A 23,336-nucleotide genomic window follows, 5' to 3' on the forward strand; every position below is an offset into this window, starting at 1 on the left:
TCAAATGAACCTACCATTCGGTTATTTTGAACAGTGTCAATTTCTTTTAAGGGGGGCAAACCTACAAAATCAGCAGATCAAAAGCTTCCACTGTATTAAGGAATGTGCACCAATAATACATCTAAATCTATCTAAAAATATATATATACACATAATAAGTCACGGATAATGACAGTCTTTCTGAGGGAGTTTTCAACAAGAGTTCACAAAAGAGAGCAGACTCATGAGTTGACAATATTTAATCAGAGAGTATGGAAATAATAATTAAAACAAAATAAAAATACATATGTCAACATGCACTTCACAACAATATATACTTGTATTGTTTCTAAAAAGATTGATACTCTAATCACAAAGTAGGCCTATGTGACATTACTTTGTACCTATGGCTGCACATCATTCTCCCCAAACAATTTCCTGTTCAAATGAAAAAAAAAAAGCCTGGTTGTTTGTATTTAATATTTACATTTTGCCAACTGTACAACCGACTACTTCTGACAGTCACAGCTCTGCTGATTCTGAAATATCAGACCTACAAAGCAAGAAGAGATACTACAACATTCATTTGTTTGTATTTTGACAACTGGCATTTTGTTGCTCATATACATGCTGATCTGATGCCTCATTTACATCATAAAAGTCTCTGTATTACATAACTTTCTATCTCCCCCTGGGGGGTTCAAATCCATTTAAAGGCAACACCCCATGTTGCGTGAAATTTAAGAATTCAAATCTATCACTTTAATATTAATACTAACAAAAGCCCTGACTATTGACGCATGCTAAAAACACAATACAATCAAACTATACAGCATATTTACTACGTACCCAAAGACAAAACTACGTTTGAAATTGTGTCACACAAATACTGATGGCAGATCATCAATTCGCTGCTCCATAAATAGCACTGAAGTCTCGTTTTCAGACTGCTGCTGCAGCCTCTCAGTTTTCTAAAAGGCGCTCCATTTTGGGGTTTATGAAGGAGAATCCGGAAAACGCAGACTGATCCATGGAGTCTATAAAGTTCTTGTCGCTTTGAGACAGGCGCGGCTTCTCACTCAGGAATTCCCGATCAAAGTTGCTGCAGTCGTTCGGGGCTTTCTGCCATGGAGGGAAAACAAAGGTTGGAATCGTGATACAGGGAAAGGTAGCATCCAACAGCTTTAAGAACTGTATCTCATGACAGGCACGGAGCGTACCACTTTGGGCTTGAAAGGGGGTTCAACCTCTCTCCTTTCCAAGGCTTGCCAGTTGATGGTTTTGAAGAAGGAGTGTTGCCGAATGTTTCCCACAACTCCTAGTCTGTGTGTGGGCTCTCTGTCAAACAACTGGCAGAAGGAGAAATTAATCAAGTTAAATATAGAATATCCACCACTTTAACCACCATACAACCTAAACATGATGCATTTTTTCATAATTAACCTTCAAATACCTTGTTTTTGATATTTACTTGGATTTATTTTGATTTTATTAAGCGACGCTCAAGTGAGTAAACCTCTTCTAAAATGAATGTCACCAGAGGATGAATGACACTCTTGATCTGATACAAAGACACTTTGTGTGGCTTTCAACAGAAAAAAATCACCCCAGAATGCATGAGGGTATTTCCTGCTGACACCAGCAGGAATCCACCCAATTCATCTCACTCAGAACACACATTACCCCCCCCCCCCCCCCCCCCCCAACATCTGGAGCCACCAAGAACCACATTAAAAACTATCAACTCCCCTTACTACAGGCTTCACTGCTTCCAGAGCCTTTCCTGGATTTCAACCACCACTGACTCCTTCAAAAGAAACCCGTTAGAGTCGTAACGATTAATGAATGAATTGATTGATCAGGCCTGCACAATAAATCGCAAATTTATTGTTATCGCGATTTCAAGCTGTGCAATATACATATCGCAAAAGTCAGCGCAAATCGCAAAAGATGTTAAACCTCAAATGTGCTAAAACAATCTTATGGCAGCTTTAAGTTTTTAACACATTGAATAATCCCTTTATGCATTTGACCAAGAGCTCTTCACGTTGTTGACCAATCAGATGGAGCTTTTATGTTAGATGTGTCCTTCCTAATTAGACGAGAGTCGTTTGGAGAATAATTTAAGGTATTTTGACTCTTATTTAAATTGAACTTCTGCAGTGAAATGGAAATATTTTGTGTTTTTTTGCTATTTGTATATGTATCGCAAGTTATATCGTGATCGCACTACTGATCACTAATATCGCATATCGCAAGTTTTCCTCATATCGTCCAGCCCTATAATTTATATTGATTTATATCTGCCAGATCAATCTGCTGAGGTGAGTTGGTAATCAACTTATCAACGCTAGGTTTATATTACTATAAGGTAAAAATGGCCAAGTTCCATCACAGCGGACAACACACCTGTGATGACAGCAAAAACTGACCAGTCCATCATTCCAGTCCCATGTCCGTTTTAGGTCAGTGAATGGGATTCGTTCAAATTGGATAATTCAAAGTGAACCACAATTGACTATGAATCATATCATCAACCACTAATTATGACGTGAATCGCACTGTTAAAATGAATCGTTACAGCCCAACACTACACTGTACCTTCGTCCAAGCTGCTCTCCCCAGGAACTCTAGGAAGGATGGTCACTAGGGTTGGGCGATGTCCCTTACATTGGCCGTTGACGATGTTTGCTGTCAACCATCGGGATGGACAATGATATCGTCGTTGGGGGGGGGGCTATTTTTAATATTTCGGTCTTATATAATTGCTATTCGTTATTTTACTTTATTACTTTATTTATTTTATTTCCCAACTAATGACTCATCCGCAGTACTGAGGGAAATAACTTTAACAAAAAAAGTAACAAACAAACTAGAAAAGAAATGGTTTGCTCCCGCACTTAACTAGTCAAGTGGACCGGCGGAACGCGGACTTACAGCTTTGTGTTTGAGGGGAAGGGGGGGGGGGGGGGGGTGCTTTGTTACATGAGCGGTATGTGGGAGATTTAGAACTGCGATCCGTTCCGCAGCTCTAGGGGAACGGGCTACCGAACTCAGAACCGGGTCTAATAGTGTGTGTCTGAGCAGAGGATCTTGAGCACACACAGCGCTTTGGGGCGGTGTGAGCTTCAAAGCAGAAAGGCCGCTCAGTCCTTAGAAATCGTTCAAACAATCACGTGGATTTGTGTTTCGAGTCGTGTCCCGACTAAATAAAGGCTGATGTTATTCCCACATGTTTAAATGCAGCCAAGATGCAGATTGCAGCACCACCCAAAGCTAATGTTGTTAGCCCGTGTTAGCATACTGCTAATTCTGGCTTCTTTCCGGCTCCGTTTTTCAACAGAAAAAGCACTGACCGCACGGATTAAAAATAAAACGATGAGCGAACAGGCGTTTCATAATAATCGTAACATTATTAAAAGCACGTTTAGAAGATCGTCTTGTATGTTACCGAGCTGACATATCAATGTATAAAGCCGCTCGGCAACATTGTTTTGTATTGAATTGTTACATTCAATAAAGTTTGAGAAAAAAATAGCCGCTCGGCGGAACTGATATCCGCTTCCGGTTTTTCAAACCCTACTGCGCATGTGCGAATGATTTATTTCGACCAAAAGTGTGAGCCATGTGAACGTTTTTTATATTCTGAAAACATTTTTCTGGAACCATGTACACGTTTGGATTCTAATCCGACCATTGATCCGGTCAAGATATTATTCACATGTAACTTATGGTGTCGACTCGCAGCGTGGCGGGGGCGTGGCATCACGATGGTGTCTCTCCATCGGGATGTCAATCACCCATCACGATGGACGATGGTATCGTCCATCGGCACAACCCTAATGGTCACAGAACCCCGGTCTACATCTGAGATCAGTACTGTTCATTATCTACCCTGAATACTGAAACCTGACCCTAGGAAACCAATTACCACATTGTGCTATTTGTCTTGAAAAAACACTAGTCTCTTCTAACAGGATGAACACAGCGTTCCAGGTCAAGCTGGCTTCCATCAGTCCAGAGTTCTTCTGCGACACTCTCCCTCATCATCCTCTTTCCTGCAGCAGCTGTGCTGAAAAGATTTCCTGGAACATCTTGGACTGTTTACTCTACACTTTTCTATCAGTATGAGGGTCATAAGACCCACAGCATGAGACCAGAACCTTATCTGTGAAATGAGCCGGTGTGCTTTTTGATCCCTCCTGTTCTCCAGGTTTCCTCCACTTCCTTTAGACTTGTCTCTTTGTTTAAACTATAACTAAGCGATGACCTTTTTGCTTTTAAAAAAACAAACTTTTTTCTTCTAACAATCCTTCATGCAGCAGACTCTGAGCTGGAAGACCTTCATGATTCTTGGGGATTCTCAGACTTTTCTAGTCTTCTCTTAAGATAGTCTTCAAGCAGACAGCAGGTGGGGGGCTTTGAATTGATTTATCTTGTGAATAGAACTAGAGCGTAATTTCACGACTATAAGGCGTACTTAAAAGTCATAAATTTCCTTCCGCCAGCAGGGGGCGCCCCCCGAGCCGGTGCACCCAATGTGTAGTTGTGGGTCATAGCAGACGATGGAGTGAGGGAGGGAGAGAGACGTAAAGACCAAGTGGAACCCAACTTCAGTGTCACCGTCTGCGATTTTAAACTCTACATGCTTCTTCTACCTCATAACCCTCAGCCAAATCAGTGAGGGAGGGGTACGCAGAGAAGAGTCCACTCAAAGACGTTGACAAATAAACAGCATAACAACATGAGGGTCACTTCTCTTCACAGCCACCTAACTCATGGTGTGGGAATCAACACTTCCCATGAGTCTTACTGGCCATGGGCGGGGCTAAGGCCCAGGTCCCAACACTTGTTAACAAGATGGCTGAAGCCCTGTTTGAAATGCAGCTATCAGCTACGCGGAGGAAAATAAAAAAGAAATCAAAAACAACTCAGATTTGCTCCTGCTGTTTTTTTTAAACACACAAGTGTGTGTCCTTTAACCTTTACAGTGACATGTTCTCCCTACCATGACAAAGGTGGATAAAGGTGGAAAGATTTCATGTAATCCTTGGATACCAGTGAAGATCACAAATCATTGAAGAAAAAAGGATTCAGAGCACTGTCTAGTGGGTCTAGATGACCCAACTCCCAACGTTAAAGTGCCTAGGATAGCACAAGGGTTACGCTGCTGTTTTCGCTAGCGCACAGGAGGAGAAATGCAGAGAGAGACTGGCGAAGCCTGTGTGTGTCTGTGTGTGTGCTGAAAGCAGCAGCGAGGAAGAGGGGAGACGTTCCGTCTCCAGCGCGCCTCTGTGTGTGTTTGTTGTGTGTCTTTAGCGCTTGTTCAGGATAAGGAGGAAGGGAGACAAGAGCGGGCAAGTGAGCGACCATTCAGTTTGTGTTATTGAGTAAGGGAGAACAGTAACTAAAATAAACTCTCTAAAGAACAGAGACTGGATTTTTTTATTAACCCACTCTAGAGGCCCTGAGGGTGTGAGCGGGGCGTTAACTTGCCTGCGCCTTAACACCCGGTGCACCTTTTGTATGCGTCAAAGACGGAAAAATCCCACGTGACTGAGACCGCGCCCTACCAATCCGGTGCGCCCTATGGTCGTGAAAATACGGTAATCTGAGGCATCAAAATGATTTAAGCAAACATTTCTTTGAAGAACTCGCTAACAGTTCTAGGTCTGAATGGGACGATGCTGACCTGCTCAAGCAGGTCTTTGGCCTCCTTGTTTATCCAGCGGGGGTAGTGGGGCGTGTCCATGCGGATGGACTCAAACAGCTCGTCCTCGTCGTCTCCATGGAACGGTGACTGACCCACCAGCATCTCATACAGCAACACCCCGAAGGACCACCAGTCCACTGAGAATGAGTACTTCTGTCCCAGCAGAATCTACAGGGAAACAACATTCATGCCAACAAACGGGATCAAACCACAAAACAACAGTGTCTCTGTTTCACAACAACATACCTCTGGGGCGATGTAGTCAGGAGTTCCACAGAAAGTTGTGGCACGATTATCACCAAACACGTCCTCCTTACACATGCCAAAGTCAGCAATTTTGATGTGACCCTCATGATTCAGCATCACATTGTCTAACTTTAGATCTCTGAAAAATTCAAAAAACAGAGAGCGAGGATCCCTATTTAATAAACTAATGTTTAGTTTTCAATAGATACATTAGAAAAAAAAGAAGCAGAAGATAAAACTTGAATATATCCTACTATGAGGAAACAGCTGTTTTACCATAACTCCAAAAACAACAGATACTAAATAACTGCATCACCCACCACAGTCACAGACTGATGACGGCAAACATTGACTGGGAGGACAAAGCAATGAGGAAAGCCTGTGGTTCTGTCATAACACCCTGTAACCTGTACGGCATGACTGAGAACAGAATGACTGCAATTACTAATTATTAGCGATGCCACCATTCTCAGTTTAAAACTGAGCCGTATGTTACACTATTGCACCAAATCCTGGGGAAAGTGAATTATAGCATCCCTACTGCATACCAGTATGTTAACGTTCAAAGTATCAAACACGTGTTCCAGAAGAATTTGTGAGTTATTGTTTTATCACAGGAAACCAGGCTGCGTTAACACTGAACGGGCGGTAGAGGCAGCCAGTTTCAATGGTAAGTCAATGGGACAGATGGGATCTCCGCGACGGGCGCGGGCAGTCAGGGACTCAACTTTGGACATGTGAACGTCCATCAATTTTCTTAACCCGCTGTATTCCTGTCGGGGCCGCAGGACTGTTGGAGCCTGTCCCGGCTACTGCGGGGACACCCTGGACAGTCTGTCGCAGGGCCCACGGAGCCGGAGTGAGTGGCGATCTGGCAGGCAGACGGGATGCCGGCTGCATTGTGGGGAGGCAGCCTACTCGGGCCTCCTAAAATTTATATTATTCCTCTAATCATGTTCTTTAAGATCATAATACCGGGAGAGTATCTAAAGGATCTTATGAACCCGGGCATGGAGATGGACTCACCAATGCTTTAGTAGAACTCTTCAAAATGAATCAATCTCAGCTCTAAACATTTTTTCATGCATTAATGAGATAGACACAGACACCGATCCAAGTAGCCATCAGGCTAAAACCCTTTTGGCAGTAGCTCCTCCCACATGCGTCTGGGTTGTCAAACTATGAAGACATCTTTGGACAGGTGGCAAGCAGCGAATTCGCTGCACAACGAAGGAGGGGCGACCAACGCGAATTTGCCACACAACTCGAGTTCGGTGTGAACGCAGCTTTAGTATGAGACGATTGAAAGCTTTTTTTCGTCATTGTTTCTCGCTTTTCCTAATAAAAACTAAAATAAAATCTGAATATTATTATTTTGTTAATGTTTAGTGATACCAAAACAAAATTGAACCCCAAAATCCGAAATTTGAAGCAAATCACGCTGAAAGTCAATTGTTGCATCCTTGATGATGCATTTATTTCGCTGCTGTTTTATTTTTACAATCAATCTTTAACCTTAGAATTTCTGTGCGCTCTTCATTCCAAACATGGTTCTTGAAGACATCTGAAAGTCTGAAAGTGAACCGTTTGTAGTAAATCTCTGTCTTTGTTTGAACAGTTGTGTTTTTCTTGCCCCGTTGGAGTACATATACTTTATCATAACACAATACCTGACCTACTCCCACAGTGGCAATTGTCTCAACGCTCTTTGTTCACAATCGTGCAAAAAAGTTTTTAGAAAAAAGTGTGGAATTGTGTGGGAGTCCTGAAACATTTCAGCTTCACGTTCAGCTGTAACTGAGCTACAACTACGGACATAAAACCTTTAATACGATGAAACAAAACATCTTTTGGTTGTTAGGAAAATAGTGTTTTGAAGAGCATGAAGTGCACATCTGAGCAACATTTCGGTTTTCTTCTGACCTGTAGATGATCCCTTTAGAATGCAAGAACTCCAGACCGCAGACGATCTCAGCCGAGTAGAACCTGGGGAGACAGATGGCAGAGAGTTATCAGCTGCTCGTCTCAGCTTTGAATTGTGGCCATCTCCCTTGGTGAAGTTGGCAGCTTAAAGCTGGTATCACTGCAGCCCTGTTTCACTGTACATGTAAATTATTGAGGAGGACATTTGTATAGAGCAGGAGACGGGTGAATAACGCTCTCATAATGTGAAACCCAAGAGCTCCTGTGAGCTGAAGGATTAGCCCGCTGATGACCTGCTTCCCTTGAGGAGTGTCATGTAAAATAACAGAGCGGTGTTTTGTAGACGCAGACGCCGTCCTTCCTGATGATTCCCCGTCACGGACCTACAGCTGTGTGGCTTTCTGCTTCAAAGCATCAAAATAAATGTTTGCATCACCATAATTCAGTCTTTAACAGACATTTCTTTAACATCTACAAGGTAGAAGTGTTATTTGAGTTAACTGTCAAGCTCCTGATGGCTAAACATCCTCAAGGTGTGCAAGCAAATGCACGACAGCATCCAGCAGCACTGGATGGGGAAACGCTCCGCTCTATCTAGCTGGGGTTGAATGCAGCTGCTGAGTGAGGAGATCAGTGTTAACAAGGTTGCCGAAGTGACTTTAATTACAGGATGGAAGAGTACTCTAAGAGCCGTGTCGGTGACTAAAACAATATGAAACCCGAACTTCAGTCCAGCAGAGAGTGTCTGACAGGAAGAGCCTCTCTGCACGTGCTGAGAAAGCTGAGTGTTACTCGTAAAACCTTCAGCTGCTGGCTGATGTGTTACCTTGCTCTGGAGCCTTCACACCTTTCAACAGTTTGTTGTTGTTTTTCTGCAGGGATCCTCACTGTGTAGTTAGAGGTGGGTGGTGGAAAGAGATGCTTCTCCACAAACCCAACGCCTTCTGTCTGCTATCGAGCATGAGCTAATGGACCCCCGCTAGCCTCTGAGGCATCCCACTTCAGGATGCGCATAAAGAGGCTGGAGTGATGTGGATGCGGCAGCGTAAGCATGTTTTCTCCTTTCCAGCGTTGAGCATTGATTCTGCATGTGTGAGTTCCCGTACGGCGGCCTGAGCACAGCTGCCAACGGCGAAGACGGCAGGAAGGACTCACGTGGCTCTGTTGAGGTCAAAACGTCCTTTTTCCTGAATATGAAACATCAGGTCACCTCCGTTTAGGTACTCCATGACAAAAAACAGATGTTCCTGTGGAAAGATTCACCTTCAGCATTTTGTAGCCAGCCCACTAAAGTCAAGCACCGCAGAAGTACCTTTGTCTGGAACGTGGAGTAAAGGTGTGTGAGGAAGGGGTTTTCCCAGGCCAAAGCCAAGACCCTCTTCTCCACCATGGTGCACTCTACATCATCATCCATCAGCACCACCTCCTTCTTCAGAGCTTTCACTGCAAAATATTCCCCACTGCCCTTCAACTCTGCTAGAAGGACCTACCACAGGAACACATACATTTAACGTAAGTGCAGAGTTTGACCAAATATCAGCAATTTGGGCTGCTGTTTTTAATGCAAGTGTGTGTTGTGAAGCGAGGGACACCTTTCCGAAGCTGCCTTTTCCCAACACTTTGTGGAAGATGAAGTTGTCCACGTTGATGCGGGTCAGGTGGGTTATGCGAGATTGTGGCCGTGGGCTGCATCCTTCCCACAGTCTGCCGTAGGGAGACGCATCTAATGCACAAATTACCATACATGCCAATTACTGACTCATGGAAACTGTTATAGTGCAGCAGACATCATGTAGGTAAATACAGGGGAAAAACCGCTTTCCCGCACCATTGAGCTCAAGTCCAGCAAGCTTGTTTACTTCATCGTAAATTCCAATATCAGGCATAGGAGGAAGGTTGGGGTCGGAGCGGCGAGTGGAGGATTTCTGAAGACACAAACACGCAAGAAAAAAGGTTTATTAGAGCGTAGACATTTTATCGGATGTTTCCCAGAACTGTGAGAGCGAGACCATGTGTGTAAAGAAACAACATGGGACTTCTGAAAAAGCATTAGGACAAGAAGCTTACGTTCACGTTACAAACCATCGACACTCTCACTCTAAAAGGAATTTACTATTCTTCAATAAATAAAAACTATTTGATAGTCCTAATCTTCCTCGTGGTTCAGCTTTTGTTTCGCCAAATTTTCTGCATCCTGATTGGCTGTTGACCTTTCTTTTTTTTCCATTTCATTTATTTATTTGTTCCTTTCATGAAAATTGATGTCCAAATGTTTACATGTTTGTCTCACATATTGAACATTTTCATGATTAGAAGGGAGCAGAGTTGAAAAATACAATTCTTATAATTATCTGCTCCCTTTTAAACATTGCATCCTATTTACATTTCTCACACCATCACCTGTGCTCAGATTTCACAATATACAGTTCAAATACACAGTAAATACATTCCATTCATTTAATACATACATTCCAAAAATTCCATTCAACAGTCAAGTTTGAACAAACTAATTTGTTTAGCTTTATTCATGCATTTAAATTGAATAATATTTTGACAACTTTTTAACTGATTCTCCTAGGGATTCCACATTTTACCCCTGCTATAGACAAATACTTTTGTAAGTCTTCCGGTAAATCTCTGTTTCTGGGTTTTGTCAATCAATCTCCTACAAAAATCTTGGTTTTCCTTCTACAACACTGGACTTATGTTTCTACCAAGGTTTGAACCTTGAGAGTTTAAATAAGAGAGAAACCTGTGAAAATAAAGTGAGGACTTACAGCCTTAAAAGATCTGTAGTCCCACTTTGCAGATTCATGATATGACGGGTTATTTTTAGGAAACACTGACTGGTTTCAGTATTACAGGATGTGATGTTACATCTTAGAAAAGGTTTTTAGTGTTAAATCTATGAAAGCGGATCTGATAAAGACAGAAATATTGGGAAATGTCTTCAACCCTTTAACACCAGAGCTTTAGTTTCTGTGTTGATATTCTTTGGAGTACATCATCATCATCATCATCATCATCATCATCATCATCATCATCATCATCATCATCATCATCATCATCATCATCATCATCATCATTTATTTATTTATTTATTTATTTATTTATCCACCACCAGCCAAGGACACCCTAAGTGCTGCGCACACAGACAACAAAACATTAAAGAATTAGAGCATGAAAGCAAATTAAAACATTGTAGAGACATAAATAGAAAAAATTAAAAAGCGTAAAACCACTTTAAAGAGATTAAAACCAGCATAATATAAGGGCTAGGCTGATGCTAAAGCACTGAAATAAAGGAACGATTCTTTTTCAAAACTCTCCAAGAGCGTGACCTCTCTGATCGCCGGTGGCAACTGATTCCATAGTTTAGGAGCCAACACAGCAAATGCACGATTCCCCCGAAACTTACGTTTGGTTGTGGGAACCATTAACACAAACTGGTCAGTGGAACATAAGGACTTTAGGGGGGAATACTTTAAAAGCAGACTGGAGAGGTAAGAAGGTGCCGTACCTGCCAGGGACTCAAAAGTAAGGACCAGAATTCTCATAAAAAGCAAGTATTGGACTGGCAGCCAGTTCAAAGAGACCAACTACTTAGGTAATTAACACAATTCCAACAGATTTAGAAGTGGAGAAAAGCGGCTTTGTACCAATATACAACACTCTACGTTAGTAACGTTAGCTTTGTTGCATAACAGCGTAAAAGCGCTTTATTCCACGTCAGAATCCGTTAAATAGTCAAAGAGTCACAGTAGTTCAAAGAGTGAGCGTTCATTTGCTGTTGGTTGTGACGGCTCCGTGTTAAAAGAGGTTAAAAAGAAACACAAAGTGTGTTATAAACCTACACAAGAGAAAAAGGATAAAGAAGTACCACAGCTTGTATCGTGTGGGCAAATGTTCTATGCCATACCTTTATTTCTTCCCTTTTCTTTTCACTTGTAACATTTCAGAATGTCTTCTTATTTTCATTAGAGCAGGCATGTCCAAAGCCCGGCCCGTGGACCAAATGCAGCCCATGTTCCAATTTCCATCAGCCTGCAGGCTCCTGTCATAAAATCACTGATATGCAGTTTCCATTTCTAGATTGTGATCGGCTAAATTACATCAGGAGAAGTTTTGGCAACAAGCTGTGGCTACTTCACCTTCAGAGCCTTTAGGGCCCAACCAGAGGAACAGGCTTGTTTCTGTAAATTAAACCACAGTAGTTTGTAGTTCGGAGTAAGATGATTTCTGTTATTTTCCTGTTCACTTCATTTAAGTTTGCAGCGAGCATTTCATGGTGAAAAATATGTAGTACTGAAATCAGAAATTCACACTAATTTGGGTGAAAATGAATTGATAAATTAACCTGTTCTATTTGGAAAAACTGAAAAAGATCCCATTGCAAAAAACTGTTTTTATAAATAATGAATTAGCATTAATGTTGTTATAAGATTTCAAAGAAAGCACAAATCTGACCCTCTTATCAAAAAGTGTGGACACCCCAGCATTCAGGAGTTTGTGCATGCCTTTGTGTGTAGTGTGCAAACAAATGCAACAAACATCAAATGTTTCGCACAAAAATATAAAAAAAGAACCAATTTTCAAACTTCTGCAAAGACACTGTTTTTTTCCACGGCATCTAAATGCAACATAAAAAATTACGTATTTACAATTAATTAATTTACAATTAAATAGGATTAAGTGGTCGTCATGGTTAAAACTTTGTTTGGCATGAACTCACCTGACTGACTTGTGTTAGCGCTTCAGCTAGTAACTTCTGGTTTATACCACAAAGGTTTGCAACTTTCTTTTGACACTTATGGTGGACATTCATTGCGCAGTCTGCAAACACAATCAGAGAAGTCTGTCAAACAGCAGTGCACACTTCAGCAAACAGGATGTGTCCGGTGCCTGCAGGGGCGTACCTTCACACTTCAGGCCTTGTTTGACCAGACCCCACAGCAGGCTCCCACAGTGGTCACAGAAGGTGGGGCTCATGTAATTGTTGGTTTTGAAACGGTGCGGCATGTCAATTTTAAAACGCTCCTTTTGGAACTGTGAAAACAAGAGAGTTTACTGCCATCTGAAGCCCTCACATCGTCGGTAAACTGAAATGCTTCCTATATGAGTGGATGGATCAACGCTACTCCCGTAACACATGACTCCAAGGGGTTGGGTCAAATACATTTGCCTTACATCTAGTTCTACTGGATTTAATTCACCTCCACTCATCAGTGTTAAGAAAGAAACCTGTTCATTCCTTAGACCACACGTGTCAAACTCAAGGCCCGGGGGCCAGATGTGGCCCTCCATGTCATTTTATGTGGCCCGCAAGAGCATAAAAGTTTTTAATTTCTTAAAATAAAAAATGAAAATTGGTGTGTATTTATTCATATCTAGGGGGAATTGGACTTGAAATATCAGATTGGGCAACTAAACATTAGGACTGAAACACTGTCCATATAACCTAACCTGACAGAATCAAATGTAAAAGAATTTAATGCTAGAGTAACAAGCAAACACATGTTTTCTATGCAACTGTAATTGTCACTTTAAAAAGTTATAATAAATAAATAAATGAGTAATTTAACATGAAGGAGTACCGTAAATTCCGGACTACAAAGCGCACCCGATTACAAGCCGCACCCACCCACTTTCACGTGTTTAATTAGTTTTATACATACACAAGCCGCGTCAGAGTACAAGCCGCGCATGTGTTAGGCGATATTGTCATCCTGACAGATCACGGCCAGCATCCCAGAGTGAGTGCAATTTATTAGCACATTGTGGGTGGTGCCAGCTTTGCCTCAGGCTCATGTATTTGAGTTTATCTACATCTGTCAAACAGCATGGACCTCTATTCTGTTCACAAGTTCCTCAGTTATGGTGTTTTTATTTCATTTTTTTTTACTTATTGACAATCTAGGTATCATACATAAAATTACAAACAGTAACCATACAATCAATATTACATCCCTCAGTTATGATGAGGAAATTTACATCCGCGATTCCACATTTCCCATGAGTCTTAGGGGCTAAAGGCGGGGCCAATGCCCGGCTCGCCATACTGTTGTACGTGTTTAAGAATGAGTATCAGCAGTGCATGGAGGGGTGAACGGGTAAAGCTCTCCTTCCGCTTGTGTCGCGGCAGCGTTATGGGAGTAACAGGGCTGGTTAAAAAACACACCGGTAAAATACAGCAGCGGCAACTGAAAAGCGCGCGCCTCAGTGCAGCGCGTGCGTCAGAATTCAGAAGCCTCTGCACTCCGCGGACGCCTCTGCGCTCCTTGTCTCCCCTTCCTATCTACTCCGACACCTCTGGCCAGGGCGGCTTCAGGGAGGAGCACTTCGTCCCCGTTGCGCCGGTGGATGGAGCAAATCGTTTCTGTGCAAAGCAATCGGACTTAAAACTGTACGTTTTGTGTATGAGGGGCGGGTGCGTTGTTACGTGTGGGAGCCTTCAGACTGCCATCGGCCCCGCAGCTCAATCAGCAGGAGAAGATGTCTCCAGCTCACACGGAGGCTGTGAGTTTTTCAAAGCAAAATTCCGCTTTTACGGTTTCCTTAGAAACCGTAAATGGAGTGTAAATTCACTCCATTTACGGTTTCTAAGGAAACCGTAAATGGAGTGTAAATTCACTCCATGCGCTGTTCTCTCCGTCACGCAGCAAACCGGCTTTTCCAAACCCGTTGGTGACGTGGACTTTTTTACGCTGCTTTTAACGATTGCTTTTAACTTGAAAGCTTCATCATATTGTAGCGGCGATCTGGTGCACGTTGGGTCTAATGGCCCCAAAGGATTCTGGGATGCGGCCGGGCATGCGTGTTTCATTTTGTTGAACCATGACTGAAGTGTCTAAGACCTGAAGTCAACTCCATGCTGTTTGGCTGCTTAGAGGTGTGTTGAATATAAATGCCTTGTGCTTGGTGTTAGATAAAGAATACAAACTATTCACTGAGTTCGAAAGTACGTACATGGCTGCCGCTAATTAAATCCATAAATTAGCCGCGTCACTGAATAAGCCGCAGGGCTGTAAGCGCAGGAAAAAAGTAGCGGCTTGTAGTCCGGAAATTACGGTAGTTACATTTATTTTTCATTACATTTAGTTACATGTATAAGTTATATCTGGCCCTTTGAGGACAGCCGCTATACTGATGTGGCCCTCAGTGAAAATGACTTTGACACCCCTGCCTTAGACTAACAACCTTTGCAAATAGAATAGGACAAACAGAAAAACTATAAAGTGGACACTCTGCTGAGCCATATGGAAAAGCTGGGAGCACACGGTGTGCAGCAGAAATGTGTGCAACGTACCACAGTATCCCGACTGTTGGTAGCCGTCCCGGTACATCTGCCTATGATTTTGTCTATGCATTTCTTGTGGATGGCTGCATTGCATTCTGTGAAGAGAGAACATTTCAGATGGTGTCTTATAATGGGACGCGACACCAAATAGTGATTAGAAACTGAATAAGGAGCACTGATCCACTAAGACTACGGTCACATATGCCGAAATGCCTCCATGCGGCGACCTTAATGCCGGTTTTTCTGCAAATTGGGTAGTTGCGCTTGTAATCGGGCAGTGGCAGTCGCGTTTTTACACGCTGCACGGCCGCCGCCGAGGTTTTAAGAAGAAGTACAAATTCAACCCGACCCGGCTGTGAACGCCCAGCTGTCGCCGATTTTGCATGACGTCATCCCCGCCTGACTGCCGCCATCTGCATTCATGACTACGCCGACGATTTTCAGAAAAATCAGGCAGCGGCAGCCAGTCTGAAGATTCTGCCGATGCCTCCCCATCATCGCCCAGTGGAAGTTGTAGATGTGACCATAGCTTAAGGGGCCATTTCAGGTAAACAGCTGCTTCAGTGACAAAACACTTACGTCTGCATTTATAGCCTTGTTTGTTGAGTCCCCTGTGAAGGACAGACAGACAGGTATGTTTGTGAACGTATTCATTCAAACCAATAGAACTAGATCATGTAAAAATACATCAGAGTGTCATTGTTATAGACATTTTTTTCTGACATTCAAACAGACTCTCAAGTTGACATTTATCTTTGTACTTTTTACAGTACAATATATTTTTCTTGACCATTATCAACCGCCGGTACATTAAAGGGCCTATGTCATGTTAAATCCAGTTTTTTGAGCTTTTAAGTGTTTTATAACGGTGGTCAACAGTTTAGCTCAGGCGGTAGAGCAGGCTGTCCAGCAACCAAAGGGGTGGCGGATCAATTCCCGCTCTCCCCAGCCAGCTCTCGCCCCCCCAAGCGCGGGCAGCCCCCGCAGCCCACTGTTCCCTCCAGGGGATGGGTCAATTAAAGTATCAATTATTATTTTTCTTATTAATTATTCCTCTCCAAAAACAAGCCCAAAGCAGTATTTTGATCCACTCATGCATTTCTGAGTATTCCTCTAAAAACCACCAGCCCCTCCCAATCCATAAAAACAAGCAGGTTCTCACGTTGTGTTAGGCCTGCTAATAGATCGCACATTTATCGTTATCGCAATATCCAGCTGTGCAATATGCATTTAGCAAAACACGCGAAAATTGCAATAAATTGTTACCTTAAATGTGCCAAAACACTCTAATAGCAGCTTAAATATTTAATGAATCAAATAAATCCATTTGTGCATTTGACCAATCAGATGGACGCCCCCTGGTCATTGTTGACCAATCGGATGGAGCCTTTTATGTTCGACGAGGGTTAACACTTATTTAAATTAAACTGTTGCACTGAAATGGAAATTATGTCTTTGGTGGTTTTGCTATTTGTTCATATATATATATATATCACATATATCACAAGTTATATCTTCATCACAGTATTGATCACTAATATCGCATATCGTGGGTTTTCCTCATATCATATGCAGCCCTACATTGGGACATCACAAAATGAGGAACAGCCCCCAATATTTTGTTGAAAAATGTGTTCTTTCGTGTGCCAAAGGTAAAAAATAATCAAATATATGGATAGAGTTTATTCTAAAAGGCTGATGAAAAGCATGATGTAGGCCCTTTAAAGATTTGGTGATTAGTTAATTGTGATTCAAACTTCTTTATTTAAACATATTTAAATAAATAAAAATATCAAGCTCTCCCGTTTTATTGAAATTAGAAGACGTGAGTTAAATAGGGAACTAGAATTAGTAATTGCACTGTGGTGTTCCAAGCAGATGCAGTCTGTCTGTGGCTTTCAAAGTGTTTATGAAGGACTAAAATAAAGACTGACCACACAAATTCTCTGCACACAGAGCAGAAAGTGGGCTGTCGGAAGAACGTGGCGATAAACTCGTGGTTCTTGATGAAGTGGATCTTGGCCTGCTTGATGGCCCCTCGTCTGCGGTTCAGAGTTGGAGCTTCTTCCTCCTTCACAGCTTGCTTACTCTCTTTCAGAAACAGAAAAACACAGATGAACCCCTGAAACGCTGGAAACACAAAGCTCGTCAGATGCTGATGTGGAGAAAATTGTCGGTACACAACTGGAAATACTTTTAAAAAATAACAAAAGTAGACCAAAATAGACTTTTGTAACTTATGGCTTTTAAATGATCGTCCAACAGAAAAATTACAAACTAAAAAACAGGCCTGGAAAAAAATGACGGTAGCCCTAAAAAGAACGGACGGGTCTGTGCAACAATTCCTGAAAGTCCCACTCCGATCATCTGTGGATCTGTTTTCCAAAGCGTTCCCAGTGGTCTTTTAATGATGGCTATGGCCTAAATCTAGAAACCTGTGTCGGCAGGAGTTCATTAGAAATTCCCCTCTGAGTTGTCGGCGGGACCGTTGGTGCAGAGCAACCCCGGCCCCACTTCCTCTTCCGCTACTGAGAGCTCTCTGTTCACGCTCTCTCCCACTGGCTTACAGCCCATCTCTGTCACAATCTGTCAGTTTCCTTTGTTTTGTGTCTGTTGGCTGTGGCTTCTAGAAGGCCCTGCCTCTCTCCTGTCTTCCTGCAATGTGCACAGCTGCTCGTAGTTTTCCTTCATTTGTTTGATCTATTTAAACTCACCTGTTTCTGTACCCTGTGTCACAGTGTAGTTTTCTGTTTAACCTTTCACCTCACTACTCTTGTCTCTTCTTTTCTGCAATTGGGTCATCCAGATACCCCCGTAACAACCCCCCCCCAACTTCACATTAGTGCTGCAACAAAAATGGCGACCAATATATCTGAACCGTCCAGCCGTACAGTTTAGATCCAGATTCCAGCTCAGAAGAACAAAACAAAGACGTTCATGGACCTATTTGTCTGCAGGTGGATGATCAGAATGGAGCAGAGCAGGGGAAGCTTGTGGCCCGCCCAGCATGTTGTTTACATCAAATTTTTGATAATTTTCACAACAATTTGAATAAAAAAATACTCAGAAGTGCTATTTTAAGCTTAATTTTCTTTAAATATGTCCTCCTTCATCCGAAAAATGCTACAAGAACAGCTTAAAAACACCATTTTCATTGGAGTGGGTATTAAGGTTTTCCCAAATTTTCTTCGTTATTTTTATAAAAATAATTGTGTTTCCTTCTTTATTTGTTGTATCTTGTCATCGGTTTTAAGTTTTGTTCTGTGACAATTGTGAGTTTGTCTTTTATAACCAATGGGGTACCGACAACTTTCTACATGTCAATAGTAACAAACTTACAGCCTCAGTCTAAACATGTGTAAAGGAATTATTATTTAACGAGGGGAAACGTATGAAAAGTGGGTGAGTTGATGTGAGATGTAGTCAAGACATTGAAACTAAAACAGATACACAATAAAAAATTACTTTTACCTGCATCTACATCCTCCAGGAAATATTGCACTGCCATCATGACTTTTCCAGAGGGTTGAAGATCCACCTGGACATCCGGCAGACAGTCAAACTTTACTCCAGATCTCCCTTCAAGGGACAGAAGATGATCTTAGAAGTCCTACCCAGAATTCAGCCCGTCCATTCGCTTTTTTGCAGCGCTCAGCGAGGACAGACACGCCCACGGAGACCTCGGCCAGCGCCTCGTCCGCTGTCCTCATCAGGAGCAGCTCCAGCACCCGACCTTCGTATATGTGAGCATCAAAGCAGGCCTTCCAGGCTGGATACATGGTGGGCTTTTTCTGAATCAACGTCTTGCCTCGATCTTAGAAAAGGAACAAATACAGACGGGTTGTTTTCATGCACAAGAAACCGGAAAGCCAGACAGTGTTGCACAAACAAGCTGGTGCTTCTTCAGGATTGTCTCACCAGTTGTTAGAGCTTCTTTTATCTTGATCGCACAGAAGGGCTTATCCGCCGAGGGAGGCAGAATACCCAAGTCGTACGAGTTAAAGGCGATCCTCAAGAAAGGAGCCATTGTGACAGGTCCAAGGATCACCTGTTTCCAGAGATGGACAAAGACATGATGATAGGGGCATGGTGAAAGGGTCATTACACACACTTACTCATAGACTGCCCGGGTTTGTAATCTTGACAGAGCAAAAATGTAAGACAAGGCCTAAGAAAGAGGATAAGACCGTGTTCCCTTTTCTGATGAAGACAAGACATGTTTAAAAATGTGCTTTGCTTGCGTCAGCCTTTTAGTCACCCACACTCCAAAGCTGTGGATCTTTTTGTTACAAAGAGCTTTTTAGAAGCTTAAACTTGGTGTAAAGACGTCCAAACGTTTTTAAGTCACGTCCGTGTGTTGCACACATGACCTGCCGTTTAAACAAGCGAAAACGCGTCACTGTGCATTGCAGGGCAGCAGGTACAGCTCATCCACGCGTCAGGCACAACCACGACCACATCGCCTTACTGTCTTATGTAAGAAAAAAGATGAGGAAAATAAATCCTGCATGTTTGCCAGGTAGCCCGACGCCTAAATATAACGACAGATTGGCCGGCATCTTTATGGATCCTCCAAGAAGTGTTCACTTCCCAGTCGCTGCCTGTTAGGCATGCAGGTTCTGAAACCTTTCAGCTGCAGGACTACAAAGGCAGAGCAAGCACCGACATGTCCCAGCAGAAACCCGCCGCGCTCCACAGGCAGGCTACACGCTTATCAAAGCCTGTGAGCCGGAGACACCCAAAATAGGTGGGACAGGGGGAAAAAAAGAATGTTTCTTTCTTGAAAACGCTTCAGCACTCATCCTATAGGGCTTCATCAGACCGATCATCTGAAGTCCAGACGGCATGACTCAACCTCTAGACGAGTGAGCCCCTTCACCGAGAAAAAATAAGGCTTTCACAAAGAGAGGAGAGAATACCAAGGGTCACCTAGCTGCTGTTAGCCACCGTGTCCGGGTTTTTTGATGTGCTTCTTTCATTAATAGTCCCATTTCAAAAACAGGATGTGGATAAGATTCGGTTTAGTTTGAAGGTCTGGGACACCAATGAACCTAAGCGTCAGATTTCTCTAGCATTTCAGTTCGTTTAAGCTGAGCGTGTAAAATAATTCTGCTACATTTATTGAAAAAAAGAATGTTTCGGATTTCTCCTGATTGGTGTTTTGTTACTCGGATCATTAATTGAACTGAAACAAATCTCTGACCCAAAAAAATGGAGGTTTGGGCCAAACTGTGGTGAAGGTGAACTGTTGCATTCCTGCATCTCATCCTTATTGTGCTAAATTTAAGAAGAATGTATTCATTATTGTTTTATTACATTAATACAGCAGGCTTAGTATGAGCCAACTGGACGGTTTTTCATCACTCACTTATTAGCAAATGGAAAAAAAGGCTTTAGTTCTGTAAAACATGTATTCAAAAGCAAAACTGTGACCCAAAAATGCCTCATATGAAACCAGAAGTTTGTGTTCTGATTGCTGTGATTTTATTACAACCTTCACCCACAAATGATCCAGACAAAACCCACGTTTTAGACGGTTCAGAACACTTGGTTTAGTTCTCGTGAGTTGCCCCCAAAGTGGGGCAGTGGGGCCAAACATCAATGGCAGTGAGTCATGCAGCTGCCGGCTCTCCTGCACGGATGTGGCCGTCAGCTGTCTGTCTGAACGCAGGTGTCACCCTAACGTGTGAACCGGGCTCTGCCGTTCTGCTGCCAGACTTTTCTTCTTCCGCCCACGTCCGTATTGTCGTGCGGAGCTGCTGTGTAATCCGCGCAAAGGCGCCGCGCGGCACTCACAGGTGGGACCTGGCAGGAGCGCGCGTGGAGCTGTCACGCTTCACGGAGGCTGCTGGCTTGATTTCCACCCCTCTGCTTTGACCTCACAGCGCCATCCGCGCCAAAAGAAAACAAAAACAAAAAAAAGTGGGACACGCGAACGCAGAACTAGAACAGAAACTCCCCATTAGCTGTACTTTGAAAAAACCGCGCAGATTTCATCTCGAAGAACCGACTGGGAAAAGTATTTTAGGTGACGTCGACGGCAGATGAAAGCCGAAAAAGATGGATACTCGCCCCTCGAACTAAGGGAGGTCGGTTTGAGGAGGGAGGGAGGGGGGGTTTGGGGCTTTCAGCAACTTCAGGCAAACTGCAAACATCAAAGAGTTCGGGAAAAGTTCGTGTGGAAGTCGGTCTTACCTCACCTCGATCCGCGGAGCGGCGGCCCGAACCAACTTCTGAGTCTTCTCCCCGCTCGCTGCCGTTTTACGCTCCGATTCCGTCGTTTGAGGAAGTGTGGCGGGCTCTCGCTCGCACGGAGCTGTGACGTTTACCTGGCGCGCGCTCACACGCACGCACGCTCGCACGCACGCAGCAGCAGCTAGCGCTCGGGGCGTTGCTGTGCCCACTGTTGGCCCTGCGCTGGCCGCATTTGACCTGACTGAAAGGTTCCTTTGTGGAGCAAAGCCTGTTTCGCTTTCAGGATGACGTTTCTCTGCCCCCCCCCCCCCCACCCCTTTTCTGGAGTCTGGCCTCACCTGTCAATCACCTGAGCTGAAAATCCCGAGGTGTCCATGCAGCTTTAATTGCACCTGTGCACGAGCATCTGCATTGTTCTTGATCTAGATGCCCTAGATAGACCCTGCACGCGGGGGGGGGAGAGGCTTTCTGTCTGCTTTTCTGTCCTTTTCTTTTCTTTTGAAACGCTGCTGTTGCAAGGGGTGGAGTCACGTGGCTGTTGCTGTAGTTTGCAGGGGCGGTTTTGAGGTTTCAGCTGTAAGGCTTTGCTCAAGAAGAAAAGAGGCGGATTTGGGTCTTGCTGCCAGAGTACAGTGTATACTGCTCAAAACTAGCACACGTCCTGGAAATTGCATGGCCTCCAAATTCCCCATCCTCTTCAGTCGTCTCCTGCTCACATCCACCCCCCCAGTTCACACACACACACATGCGCATACACACCAACCAGAAGGAGAAAAGCTGATTTATGCCAAGTGAGCTATTTTGAACTGATTACAATAAAGAAATGCTGGCTGCAGGCGAAAGACAGATCTAAACGAGGAACAATAAACTCCTCTCGGATGGGTCCAAATCAAAAGCACAGTTTTCTCTGGGTTTCATTTTCTTTCAGTGGATCAAAGATTGAGTGTCGCAGCAACAAGCTTTACGCAGTTGTGGCTCATCGTTGCGCCAATGTTTCCCTTCCTTTGCTAAGGACTTGCATAACATTCTGACTCATGGCAGAGACTGGTAGTCCACAACAGTGTGCGTGTTTGTGTGTCCCATACACTTCTCTGACTTTGGGACTTCTTCAAAGAAACCGGGTTCTGCTTTTCTGCCTTTAGCAGGCACCCACACGCTCTACTCAACCACTGTCATCCACCTTGGACTGCATGGAGCAGGCGGATCTTCATCCCTCCGTGCACAGATTGAGAGGAACCTCATGAACTATATAGACGATACATTTGGAGGAAGAGCGTTTTGTATTTCTTGTGAACTCACAGTGTTTGGTAGAATTCTTCCTTCATTCATTTTTATTAATCAATGAATCAATTTATATTCCTATAACCTAAGATCGATCTCCTGGATCCATTTTAGATCAGTGAATCGAATCAAATAAGATAATTTAGAATGAACCGATTGTCAACCATAAATTATGAAATTAATTGTTGTTAAAATTAATCGTTACACCCCTAATAAAACGCCAAAAACATGTTTTTTTTTGAGTGGGTCTTTAATGATTTTTAGTTTAAGTTAGTGACACTTTGTTCTGGACAAATATCATCAATCAGGGCACAGAGCACAGGTTTAAATATTGTTTTTAATGAAAAAAAAGATTTATAATTTTTACTGTCTTGTGGACAGCAGATATTTTTAGTTTTAGTTTTATGCTTTTCTAAACTTTAACAAACATGTCAAGTGAAATGGTAGGATAATTCGATTGCATTTATTTGCCTCAGACATATCGATCTGCTGGATAAATCGATTCATCGTTGCACCCCTAGTTTTTAAAATGTTCTTGTAGCATTTTTCTCATAATGGAGGACGTATGTAAATGAATTTAAGATTAAAACAGCATGTCTGAGTATTTCTTTATTCAAATCATGTCAGATCAAGAGGAGATGAAAACCTGCCGTTTGGAAAATCTCTCAGATGTGACGCAGCAACTGCAATGGGCGGACCGAA

The 23,336-nt window shown here is 43.0% G+C and overlaps 1 protein-coding gene across 2 annotated transcripts; it reads right to left on the reverse strand.

Annotated features, from left to right (window-relative positions):
* Positions 1-221: 221 nt before the first annotated feature.
* Positions 222-21,911, reverse strand: prkcda (protein kinase C, delta a). Of its 2 annotated transcripts, none has more exons than XM_011474661.4 (18): positions 21,354-21,911; positions 19,077-19,206; positions 18,773-18,972; positions 18,630-18,696; positions 17,093-17,249; positions 15,738-15,769; positions 15,168-15,253; positions 12,778-12,907; positions 12,594-12,694; positions 9,690-9,786; positions 9,454-9,584; positions 9,174-9,347; positions 9,017-9,108; positions 7,862-7,924; positions 5,939-6,077; positions 5,672-5,860; positions 1,200-1,328; positions 222-1,101 (listed from the first exon to the last, which is right to left on the reverse strand). In XM_011474661.4, exons 2-18 carry the CDS (start codon positions 19,183-19,185, stop codon positions 943-945), a joined length of 2,055 nt encoding a protein of 684 aa, XP_011472963.1. In that variant the 5' UTR covers positions 19,186-19,206; positions 21,354-21,911; the 3' UTR covers positions 222-942. The 2 variants fall into 2 exon arrangements, with proteins under 2 accessions (XP_011472963.1, XP_011472964.1); XM_011474662.4 differs by having other exon boundaries at positions 21,359-21,861.
* Positions 21,912-23,336: the final 1,425 nt, after the last annotated feature.

This window comes from Oryzias latipes, chromosome 5 (assembly GCF_053564925.1).
Source record: "Oryzias latipes strain Hd-rR chromosome 5, Olatipes_Hd-rR_3.1".
NCBI lineage: Eukaryota > Metazoa > Chordata > Actinopteri > Beloniformes > Adrianichthyidae > Oryzias > Oryzias latipes.